This window comes from Melitaea cinxia, chromosome 12 (genome assembly GCF_905220565.1).
Source record: "Melitaea cinxia chromosome 12, ilMelCinx1.1, whole genome shotgun sequence".
Lineage (NCBI taxonomy): Eukaryota > Metazoa > Arthropoda > Insecta > Lepidoptera > Nymphalidae > Melitaea > Melitaea cinxia.
In genome coordinates, this window is record NC_059405.1 from 11,688,787 (window position 1) to 11,702,370 (window position 13,584).

Here is a 13,584-nt window from a genome sequence, read left to right on the forward strand (position 1 = left end):
TAGGTTGTGCTCAATATTTTTTTCTTAACTTTAATCTGTCAAAGATAGTTACACAGGTCTAAAGATCTCAAAATAATCGGATAGGACTAAGGGTGGTGAAACTTTGTCAATTTCGCCCCCCGTTGTGAGCATGAACCTTTAAAGGGGTGAGAGATAGGAGCCAAAATAGGGAGTTCTGAGCGCCTCGCCTCCTCGTTGGTGTTCGTGAATACCGCTTAAAGTTCCCGTCGTAATTGCTGTCTGGCTGCGAATAAACTTTGTATTACATTACTCGAGTTAATTTATAGTACCGTCTTATTCATTGCCTCGAGTTTTGTTTTCATAACGAATTAACGACTAGGGTTATAATAACTTACAAAGTTTCAGGATCTACATGAGTTACATGACTAATGAGTAGACTGTGTTAACTATATTTTAATTTCAAAGTATGTTAAAAATTAAAAAATAACTACGTATTTTCAGTAATTGTTGGTTGCGAGATTTTTAATAATCCGGATATAACACTAATCGACAAAATAACCGAGACTGGTTTTCTTATTGACATAGCAGTATACAACTTACAATCAAAAATAGCTGCAAAACTATCTAAGTATACCGAAGTAAAAGATGAAATAACCCGAATTTGGCATTTACAAAAAGTAACAATATTCCCAATAGCATTTTTTACAAAATACTAAATATAAATACGTTACGACATACACTAAAATTACCAGTGAGCACTTACCTATTATAACAAAAAGCAACAGTTCTAAACACAGTAATGAAGATTGGTAAGAAAATTTCTGCAAAGTGAGTCCAATAAATCTGACTAACGACTAATACATACTATAAACTATCAAACTAACGCTTTTAAAATACATTGTGGAATAATCTGTAAAAAAATTAATAATCCTTTATTCGCTAACCCGTTGATTTACATTTGACTTAGGCCCGTGTCAACGACTACCCGGCTTAGTGGTTATTAGCCAAGATTATAGAAAAAATAAAAATAATAATAATACTCTTTATTGTACACAACAACAATCAAACAACATATTACAAATAAAGAACAGTGTGCAAAGGTGGTCTTATCGCTAGAAGAGCGATCTCTTCCAGACAACCTTTGGGCATAAAGGACACGGCATAGTGAAAGCGAATGTTTTTACTACAAAGAATGTATTCTTAATAATTAGATAAAACAATACAGTTCATATTGTTTGTGATAAGTTACTTAATAACGCGATTAGATATTGAAGCGAAAACGCGATAGCGAACATTGTTAACATAATTTTTAATTATTCATTACCCCAAGAACAACTAAGTCACGACCGATTAAACTTGATCTAAAGCGTTTTTTTTTTTTCTACAGTCTCGTGTTAGCGTTGACCTTGACTTGTTTATATTAGTTAGTTATATTGTATTTATTTCTGCAATCTAATATTATTATGAATAATAAAAGAATCCACATTATATTTAGAGTCAACGATGGCATTAAACATTAAAAAGAGGATTGTGATAATTACGAAAACGAAATAAAAAAGGAAGTCAGTAAATATTAGCTTAGATATACCTGCAATTAATGAACTAAGTAAATTCGATATTTTAATGAATAGTCGTTATTATACAGAAGGCCGCATCTAAATAAAATTGCTCTCAAATAATGTTCTGTTCTTGTGATGGATAAGAGGTCCTGGAGAGGATCAGGGGTAGGATCAGCAATATGTTTGCGATGCGTTTGATTTTACGGACGCTACCCATGCTACGGTCTTGGTCGGCACACAAGTATATCCCTAAAGGTCTTTAAGAAGTAGTCATTTCTAATCAAAGGTTGTAAATCATCTCATATAGTTTCCTACTTGCGTTGTTTTTATAAGTAAAAATTTAATAGTACGCGTTTGTAACTACAATAATATATTATGTAAACAATGTTGTACTATGAAAATTGTTTGTCCAAAGCGTACCTATAAGTATATGTAATGTATTGAAAATATAAATATTATTTAATTATTTTCTATTCTAGAGATGTCGCCGTATACCAAAAATATATTACTACATTAACGGATTTGTTCTTAAATAGATATGGGCAAAGATACCTTTATCGGCAACGTTATCAAATGTGACGGTACCGACGTAAGTAAAGTTATATGACATGACTCAGGTAATGTAATAGATAATCTTTTCCCACAGGTTATTGATATAATTGGATAAGAAGCTATGTTTGTCTCTCCTCTATTCGCTCTCTTATATTAGGTACAAGCAAAATCCACTTATTATTAGAGTCATTTGATAACGATAAACCAACGAGGTCAAACGAGAGCGCGCAAAAAATAGAAACGCTGCTCCACCGCGCGTGACTAGAGTCGCGATGCAAGATGGCGCTTACAACTATCTCACTCTAACTAGTCATGTAATATCTATCTGTTTCAGTCTCTCAAGCTTGTTTTCCGTTATTTTTTTTTATTACCTGACCAGGTAATTTTTTTGCATATTTCTTTAAATAAAATTTCACAAATTGTGTGACTGTAACGAGTGCTCGCTAGGAAACTTGTTTTTATTTTGATTCTCTTTAAATATAATAGGTTATTAGAGTCACCGTCTAGAGATTTATTTGATTTAGTTTATATACTGTTGCTAAGTATGAAACAAGTTAATAATTTACGTATTTTTTACATTAGAGTATTTAAATTAGTATAAATATAGGACTGATCTATACGTTATGATTCAATAGTTAATTTTGATTTAAATTTAAATATAAGATACTTACTATGCCCTGCGGTTTCACCCGCGTTTATTTGAGTAAAAAACTGTAGCTTTCCTTGGTAAATGGGCCATCCAACACAAAAATAATGTATCAATTCGAACCAGTAGTTTCTGAGATTTGCGCGTTTAAACAAATAAATAACCTTTACAGCTTTATAATATTAGTATAGATTAAACAAGTTATTGGTTGTATAATCATATAGAAAATTTAAGGAAATAACACACAAAATGTTTTATTACTGCTGGTAACAAATCTTTAACTTAATAACAAAACAAGTACATATAATAGTGAGTCACGCATGGCGTGTTGGGTCGTCGAGGAAACGTTTGTCACGACATACAACAAAAACTATGCTCTACACGCTACAAAATCATAATGAGTTTTATTTGATCTGATTTATAGCCAAAAGATTCTCTCGAGGCTCTATGATAGATCTAGCGACTCTTCGTTATGATATCTCAATAACAATATTTAATAACATAATTACTATTTTATAAGCTTACATATTTGTATGATAAAAATCGCCAATAACAAAAAATATGACATCATGATTGCTAGTAACCTAAAGATGCACCACATAGAGCTCATCCACCACTTCAAATATAATAAATTAAACTTTAATAATAGAATAGTACTAATTTATCTTTAGCTCAAACGCAGGGTGCCAATCAATAGAATGCGAGTGAGAGGAATGTTGCACAAATAAAAAAGCACGTGGCGCGCATGAATTGTTCCGCTCCGTTTAGCGTTTATACTCTGTTGCCAGGCGGACGCGTGGACACGTGATGTTTTCCGAACGAACCCACTCCAAGATGGCCGCCAATGCCGCCATTCGCTTTCCCACGTCGCGCACCACCACTCCGCATGCTTTATTATCGTTTCTTTTCTATTGTGCTTTGCAATTCACATTACGTTTTTTAATAGACACATCTTGAATTGAATTGTTTTGATAGACACATCTTACAGCATTTGATACCGCTATTTTATTATTTTAGTGTTTTAATTACACTTTTCTTTGAATACTTTATTGCACAGTATATTAGTTTAACGTAGAAAAGACGAGCTTTATGTTAAAAGCATTCTCTGCCAGAATACCTTAGAACGTACAAGAGCGAACATTTAATGACTAAAATGAATTCTTTAAAAGAATAATATGATAAAAACAAGCTTAGATTATTATGCTATTTCAGAGTTTGTTTTGTATTTTATGTAAATAACTAATTGGCTCAAAACAAAATTCCTTACCTACCAAATGTAATTATTAGTTAAATAATTGCGCTCTGTATGTCTAATTTAGATATCAATTAATATATGTATACCTACGTGTTATACTTACATATTATTCTTATTTTATCAATTCTATAAAAACGAGATATTCACAATTTACATTGTTCTAAAAGGAAAATACAGCGATGTCATCACAATTGTGAGATTTTTTTTTATCCCTTTTTCTACTCATTATATATATTTTAAAACGATTTAATAACTAGTTTGTCAACATAGTAGATTTAAGCAATTTTGTATTTTAAATTTAGTTTATACTTATGATGGAGTGGTAACAGAAAATTAATTAAATCTTTGGGGTGGATGTGTGTCACGGCTAAATAACGTGTGTTGTGTTCATGTACTTGCTCATACATATGTACGAGGCGCTAGACGGCTGATAGTCACTCGCCATTGGCCCGCAAAACTCATTGAATACTAAACGTTTGCCTTTGCAAGTTTTGCATAGAAATTGTCTTCGAATTTGGTTTCCTGTACCAAATTACAAACTTGACAGGAAATCGAGACATTGAGCTCTATCATTTTTGTAATCTCTATAGTGTTATTTCTTTTTTGAGTTAATATTAACACCTCTTTTAATAAATATATCCAAGGAAACAATTAACATTTTAAGTATGGTGATAACTGATAAACTCTCAAACTGTTTGTGCTCCTAGGTATAGTTATATTAATTAACCTACTTGCCGTTGATAAATACTTATCACTACTACAATTCTCGTAAAGCATCACTTGTGCAAGTTGTGCAATTTTGTTATCGTTTGTTACACCAGATAGATGAAAGTTTACTCTTAATTTATTATCTTTTTACATCATATTTAATTTAAATTATTTTTCTAATGTTTATTCAAAATAATTTAGTATTTTATAGGTCGTCCATAAAATACTACTTTCTTGAAATATTATTAACTTTGAATGGTGTTAAATATAAGATTTTTAACAAATATTTTAAAACATTTAAAAAACATAAAAAATTGAGTAAACATATAATCACAAATTAATAAAAGAAAAATAGCAAGCAACGTACTAAGCTCGGTATCAAGATGATTCTACGGTCGGTTAGCCAAGGTGACCTTCATTGCCGCTCAGTTACATGGCAACTTAACGGCTTCCTATTCAATGTAAATTCAACGACACCTTGTTGACGATTTACGATATCTAAACTTTAAAATTGAACTTATTTTACGTATTTAAATTTTCTATCTTATTGTAAACTTTGTGTTCCGTCCTCATTTCTCTATATAACTAAAAAGAACACGTGCTGTGAACGCCGCCATTTTGCAGTATAAATAGCAAGATGGCGTCGACCGGTTGGTTGGCGAAAGTACTCGGTAATTATAAGCGGCGCGACGGAAGGCGTGCAGAAACGAAACTCGAGGATCTATGGACGGTCGGCGCACGCAATGCTTAGTTTGATTTATATCGCTCTCTGGTTTCCATTCGGCCGATTGTTCTCTACTTTATGCGCTCGAGAGTCGCAAATCTGTTATTGTTTCCGACGGCCATGGGAATAGAGCTTGCGTGGGTTAAAAACGACTTTTATTGATCCTTTGATACGATGTGTGTAGAGATTTTTATACACCGTTCAAGTTCATGGGAGATCTTAATTTTTCTTTTTAAAATTTTTGATCTTTTTGTTGTAGTCATATTTAATCAAAGTAACAATAAATGTTAATATTATATTTTAAATGTCAGCTAAATTGCCAGGTAAAAGATTACATTAAAAATTCCAAATATCACCAGTTAAATAACTGTTTAACGATTACTTTTGGTTTTTAATATTAAATCGTTTTGACATTGTGATGTTTGTTACAAAGATTCTAATTATTTAAATAAAATATGTGGCTCGGCACATAAGTAAATCTAACTTGAAATTATAATATCCGATTGACGCAAATAATTTAAATTCAATACAACAAGAATTATGGTGTTACGTCGCAAGGATCTCTTCCACCTTGATCTCTTTACATAACAAAATAACCAATTCATAGCTCATGTTTACTTGTTTAAAGTAAAAATATGTGTATGTATTATGTTAACAATATACCTATACGGTATTTTTATTATGTGAACAAGAATGTATATCTAATGATATTAAGTAGTCCGTTGGCACAGTTTGTAGTGATCCTGCTTACTGCTCCGAAGGTTTTGGGTTTGGTTACTACCCTGAGTTTAGTGGTAATAATATATATACAAGCATTAAGTAGATGGTTACCGTAGAAGCAAACGCCCGTGTTAACCTGCCCGGTGCGCAACAACTGCGGTTTGAACTGTAAAATATATATTTCCTTAATATTAGAACACTTTTTGTTTTTAGTATTAAATACATAAATAAGATACATTCTAAATTTATTTCAATTTTTTTTTCTTTTGTTGTTAGTTGTTATTTAATTGGATAGAATCGGCGACCAACACTTATTGTATTTACGGCCGATCTGTGTTAGTCGGCAAATTTCTAGTAAGAAGTTTTTGAGAAAATTGGAAGCACAATATAAAAAAAAAACCTACTAAGAGTTATTTATTGCCGAGTTAAATGTCAAATTAAGAAATTTGCAGTGTGGTTACGGCAGTAAAGAATATAGCCACCCTTCTCTTCCCGTGGGTGAGTTTCCCGTCGTAAGAGGCGACTAGAGGATAATACAGTCCCATTACCACCTTGGAACTTAAAAAGCCGACCGAAGGTGGGATAACCATCTAACTGCTGGCTTTGAAATACACAGGCCGAAGACGGGCAGCAGCGTCTTCAGTGCGACAAAGCAAGCCCTGCGGTCACCAACCCGCCTGCAACGCTAGCGTGGTAACTATGGGAAAACACATGAGTTCACACCGTTTTACGCGTAAACCTGGGGAGGCCTATGCCCAACAGTGGACTGCGATAGGCTGAAGTTAAACATCAAACGGTTCATTCCACTATACAGATCTTTGAGTCCTTTTAATTCATGGCTGGCAGTCGCAGTCATTCTACCTTTAAAATAGCTTTATATTACGAGTAGGTATATATGGTAATAATTTATTGTGTCAGTATTTGTTTCAAGTACTTCAGGCTCCCTTACTTTTATGGAATTATGCACTGGTTTGTGAATGTGGCGCTGGCGGTTGCGGGCTCGCTCCCCGCACAACCAAACATATTTTGTATTGGCCATACAGATGTTTACCGTGGTCTGGGTGTGGCTTTGTGCAGTCATTGTGGGTCTCTTCACCGTACCTCGAACAGCACATTAAGCCGTCGGTCCCGGTTGTTATCATGTACACCTGATAGCGATCGTTAGTCATAATAGGGAATATATCCGCCAACCGCATTGGACCAGCGTGGTGGATTAAGCTCTGATACTTCTCCTACACGGGGAAAGAGGCCTATGCCCAGCAGTGGGATATTACAGGCTGAAGCGTAAGCGTATAATTATTGATATAGTCAGTTATGTGTTCCGTTTTTTTAATTCTTACGTTACAACTTGAAAATAACCATTTAATTTATTTAGCTTTTAGCTAACCTCATTTTTTATTGCAATTAAATTTATATTCATTAGGTGCATAAAAGAGTGTTCGCTAAATATTAGTTAACTTAATTCTGTATGCACACTGTTACTTGAAATTTAGAGCGTATCAGGACGAGCACAAAGATTTGCTGACTAAAAAACATTATTCACAAACTTCAAGTCTGTTCATCATAAAAAAAACGGCGATGATGAGTAGTTATTGAAAAACAAACCCACACTTGGCAAACCTTCTTGTTGTAAAACAGACAAATAATTTAGAGAGGTCTGGTGGGGCTCGGTATGAACTAAAAATAGCAGTGTTTTCATAAACCCAATATGAGTTTACACAGAGCTAGCATTCGCGGGAATGAGGTCAAACGAGTTGGCATACGTTCACTCTGTCTTGGGGCGTTCTGTTGAAATGCAGCAATATCAACAAATGATAAGTACCGGTTTAAAAATTGACTCAGAGACAAAAGAAGTGAAAACGTGTATTAAGATAGTAAGTTTAAACTTATTAATGTTGAATTTTTTACAAGTAATAAAATAAAAATTGAATGATCTTTGTGTCTTAATTTTATCAATGTTTTATAAACAAAGACACAGCCGCTATTGTGTGATAGAATTATTAATTGTAATCGCATATATATAATTTTATTAGTAATATAATTTTATTATATAATTATAATCGCATTAAAAACTAAATAATAATGTAAAGCTAATAGAGCTTTTCGTATCTATATTTTCCTTTCATCCATATCGCATTGAAAAATACTTTGTCTGTCACTTTTTCATCAAGAGCTTTTTTTCTACATCATTATATTTATGATAATAATTGGAAGTAAGGCTATCTTAAAATACAGAACGATGTGATTACTAATTTCGGCCAAGTGAAATTAGTTTAGCATAACACCCAAGGGGGTATATCGGGCAAAGCACACTGCTCCGCTCAGTTCTCACGTTCTAACCAGTTCAGCGAGTAGTCAGGCCGCATACCGATCAAGAAAGGCGCCCGCGGTACTTTTAAGGGAAAAATAGCGTGTTTTTTAGTCTCCCTCAAGCATACTGCCGGTTTATTGGTCAGAATCAAATAATGGCATACTACAGGAAACCATTTGAAATTCCTTGCAAAGATCATCGTATCCATTTTAAACGAATTAATATTATTAATATATATGTATACCTATATTTGTAAGCATAAATTTATCAAATAAATGTTTGTATAGTTAATAATTATATATTCAGTAATAAAGAACTAATTTAGGTTAACAAAATAATGAATAAGAATACGTTATCCTCTTGGACAGACAATATCGTACCCCTAATCTTAACGTTAAAACCTCGTTTTATCATATCGGTTTTTCTAAGTCCAAAAAAATCTAACTACGTTATTATGTTGATAATGAATAATTTAAGAATTGAAAAATAATAACACTACAAACGAAATATATATTTTTTTAAATAATAAATAACGTATTTCACATCGAATGACAGGTGTACGAGTACTTAGCAATCGTCAGTAGCTGCATATTATTAAGTGCGGTTTTCTATTGCATAACTTGTAAACAGGTTTCTATAAAATGTCAAGTAAGTCATGCGAGCAATAAATAGCCAGCTGTTTTCTCGATTTACGCCTACACTTTAATTATGGGTATAAAGTTTTTCGATGAATTAATTGCCTGTCTCTCAAGTGCAGTCCAAATTTGGTCACGGTTTTTACGATGGAAAGGGAAATAAGGTTAATTGCGATAAACAACATGTCGAGTAGCAACGGCCCAACGGGTACGTATCTGATGAAATTGATGACTGGTTTGAAGCTAATTTATTGTCACTATTATAAATGCGTTGTTCATCATTACGCAGAAATTAATATATGTATGACATTTTATGGTCACCAACCCGCCTGCCCGGTCACCAACCCGCCTGCCCAGCGTGGTGACTATGGGCAAAACACATGAGTTCACGTTATTTTTGACGTAAACTTGTGGAGGCCTATGTCCAGCAGTGGACTGTATAGGCTGTAATGATGATGATGATTTTATTGAAAATCTTGTATTCAGTACTTGTTTTTACGGACATTAAAGAATCGTTATATTCGTGTGATTAAATATTTTACGTTCTAGAAAACGAAGTACAATTAAGTAAAATATTGTTAGGCGTAACACAATACCATTAGTTGCCTGATACATATAACTTTATGGGTTAATACCCCGCAGACAGCTGCAAAATGGGTGACAATCGATGCGAAGGACAGAAATAGACATACAGTAGATAGTCTTTCTGACCACCTGCTTAAGCTAAGTTCAGTCTTACAAATGTAACACTGAACTAAAGCACTGTGCATAAAAATATCGAAAACCTTGGGTTGCAATATGTACTACAATTAATTGTCTTTTGAATCAGAAAATGTAAATTAGCCGGATGAATAAAATAATATGTTATATGTAGTGAAATATGAAAAACATAGACAAAATTATTTTATATATTTCTCATACCTTTTACTTGCCGAAACAGGTTGCTATAACTGGTCCGCCCTCGTCATTCTTGGCGTCTTTATAAATATTCCGTGAATAAATATTTAACATCTCCTTTGACGAAATGTTTTGGTTACGTCTGTTTATTTTAAGAGTGATATTTACTTTTAGTTTATCACGTTTTATCTTGTATACGTTAATTTCAATTATTACCATTTGTTTACTCTACTATTTGTAGTAAACTTTTTTTACAATAAAAAATATTTTATTTGTTTCAGCACCATCACCAGAACGTGAATCTGTCGAGATTAATAAAAAAGGTAAACTTTTATATTTCTTTTTGCCTTTGTTTTACATATTCTGGAATAGAATAAATAATTCAATTGGCATATATTAAGTGTGTTGCACGTTCAAATCATTTTAATACCAAATTCTCGGCGTCCCAGTGCCGTCACCGTAACGCAACGTTTCATGTTTTTTTAATGTCACGTTGTGTTTAAGGGTGCGCCTACTATTGCGATTTAAGAGTTTTAGATAACTGTAATAAGGTAAATTAGCACGTATTCAATGTGTATTGTATTATTAATAAAGTGTAAAAAGACTCAATTGCATAATACCTACTATAAATGACTAAATAGTGTAAAAACAATAGCTTGATATATTATTAAGCTATTGTTTTTAAAAATAATTGAAATAACTTAGAGAACGTTTTAAAATATAAATGAATCTAAGACACAAATGTCACAAACAGGCACGTTTATTAACATGTATTGTACAGTATTATTTCTTTCTATTGTCTTTGTTGTTATATTAAAAATAACTGTCTAAGTAAAACTCATGATGCCATTGTGCACACCAACTCTTACGAGAGCATCTTAAACGTGTTTATGTTTAAAAATCGAGATCAGTGTCCCTAATTTCATATTCAAATCTGTATCTTTGTTTGTCCAAGCGACATCTGCGTATGTATGGGCCACTTATGCTTTACACTGACAGGCTTAAAAAATCAGAGGTCATAGCGGACGACAAATTCATTTGTTATTATTATTTCCACATCTAAATTTCAATTAGGTATCCGAGTAACGGGGTCACGTCTTTTTCGATAAGAGTTTCTACATAAATCTTTATTCGTTTTCTTTTTTGTTCGCTTCATATTTTCGATAAAGCCATACTTATTTTTATAACAGAACAAAAAAAGTTTTGTTTATTTAAGTTTATTAAAGCCAAATATTACTTGTTTTTGTTAAATTATTTGTATATTGTATAATAATATTTAATCGTGACAGAATATTAGATATGTTGTCGAGTTATTTTATCATATCGCGAATCGATATGATTAGTGCCTATTGATCCATGATAAAAATAACATTGAGAAAAAGTTCAACTTCACTAAAGCGATAACAGGCTTAGCTTGGGATGCGTCATCACGAATCTTACATTCGTACGTATGTAGATATATATAAGAGCATGAATATTCATCGCACGAAACGCCCCGAAACCATTTTATGGCGAGTGGAACCGGTCTCTCCATTTTTTGTTCGTGGTATTTAACTTGGGATCGTGCGTCGAAGCAATTACGCTTGTTATGGCCGCAACTTTACGATAGAATGTATTTATGTTTATGAACACCTGCTTATTTATGCGTGAGCGCAGACTGGACGGATATGATTAATCTAAAACAAGTATCCATTACTAGGGGCACATACGTTCGATATGACAGGATAGTTCTTTCGATGCAGCATGAAATAGAGATTCAAATACGACCCAGCTTTTTTAATTTATATCGTGTAATTGTTAATAGTAATAAAAGCTCTTAATATGATGGCGCTATAAGAGTTCTAAAATATTTATTCCTCGTCGAGTACACGTAAATACTTGTATAAATAAACTAGCCGACCCGTACCTAATACTCCGTTGGGCGTTAGTTATTATTATTGTAATGCAAAAATATAGTAAAGTTTTCATCTCGCTCGCATTTCTCCGACTTCATTCACATATACTATTATTTTTCCCTGAATTTTTTGTTCAATAACAATAAAATATAGCCTATATCACTACTGAATAGTGTAGCTTTTTGTTAGTGAAAGCATTTTCACGATCGAATCAGTAGTTGTGAAGATTACCTCCTACAAACAAACAAAGTTAGAAACTTTACCTCTTTATAATATTAGTATAGATAAAGTTTTGTGTAAATGATTTTAATTGACTACAAAACACGTATATCACACGTACAGCTATCTCATAAAATAGAAGGAGCAAATGGCGCGTTCATGAATAGGTACCCATTGAGACTTCTATCGCAACATTGACATTGATGTATGTTCAATTTATGACAGGCCCAATTGTCAGTTCATACAAAAGAATTCGGAACAATACGTAATCACATTTGACTGAGATCAGATAAACGAGTCAGCCAGCAATTGTGGCTTATTTAGAGCTCAAGAAAGTTGCGGTGAAAGTCCGACGCCACTGCTAATTCGCTCGATCAATAAATACTTTCCGTGACATAACACTCGATTAAACCGGTTTGCGTCTTGTAAATGTAGTCTTTTTATTATTGTACTAACCAAAATTAAATAGCGTTTTCAATAATAGGTATATATAAGCGGTACCTTCATTCATCAGATATACCTGAAACGTTTGTCTTATTTTTTATGACAGGTGATCTGTAACTCGCATTAATGAAGCTGTTTGTTTTAAGTTTATCTTTTGTTGTTATTTTTTTTACTGCAAATAAATTTGAATATAAGTTAATATTATAGTTCAAAATAGTTTTATAGGTTAAAACTACGAATAATTATTGGTGTAATACATAATAATAGCAATTATATATGAATTTATTTTCGGGCGTTTAGTTTTTGTAAAGTTAGTGAAGTCAAGGCTCGCTTACCGTGGCAGCGTCTGTACCGTTATAATTGGCAGGCCCCCGCACTGCCTGCCTGCGCGCAGCTCTGACGGTTGTCTTTATCGCATTAATGAACCCGCATATCGAAGGGTCAATGATCCTTCCTCTAAATCTAAAAACTGTCGTGAATTTTGCTATATTTTGTAAGTTATTTTGACTAAATCCACAAGACTCCCCTGTAATTTTAGTCAAGTTTATTTGATGCAAACTTTTTTCACGAAACGCAACCTTTACCCGTCGGTAGGATTTCAGGTAGACAGTCTCAATAAAAATATTCCTACCGAAGCACCATAATCTTAAACAAGATAAATGGCTATATTTTGCCTTATTAATGTCAACTATGTCCTCAGTTTTGTACATTCATTATTTTGTTTATATTCTTTAAAATATTTTGAAATTACGATATTTACTTATTATAAAATAAAATTAGTATATTTAATATTTATATATCTAAATTTAATAAATTTTATTAACATGTCAAGATGATGACTCAGTGTCGGGCGCAAAAAAGAATCATAATTATTTATACTGTTCTTTTAAAACACAAAATAAAATAACGAATGTTACATCAATACCATCGAACCATCGCAGCAAGAAAGTACCGATACATATAAAAACATCCATGTTTGATAAAAAATATATAGTTTATTACTTAGACTAGTAACACAAAACTTGACATCAACAATTGCATTACCTACCATTACTCTA

General features: G+C 32.8%; 1 protein-coding gene across 1 annotated transcript in view; it reads left to right on the forward strand.

The window, feature by feature from the left end:
- Positions 1–13,584, forward strand: part of LOC123658247 (actin cytoskeleton-regulatory complex protein PAN1-like) — a 126,113-nt gene that overhangs the window by 76,314 nt on the left and 36,215 nt on the right. The window contains exon 8 of the mRNA XM_045593687.1: positions 10,250–10,291. Coding sequence (XP_045449643.1) covers positions 10,250–10,291 — 42 coding nt within the window. The remainder of the gene's footprint in view (positions 1–10,249; positions 10,292–13,584) is intronic.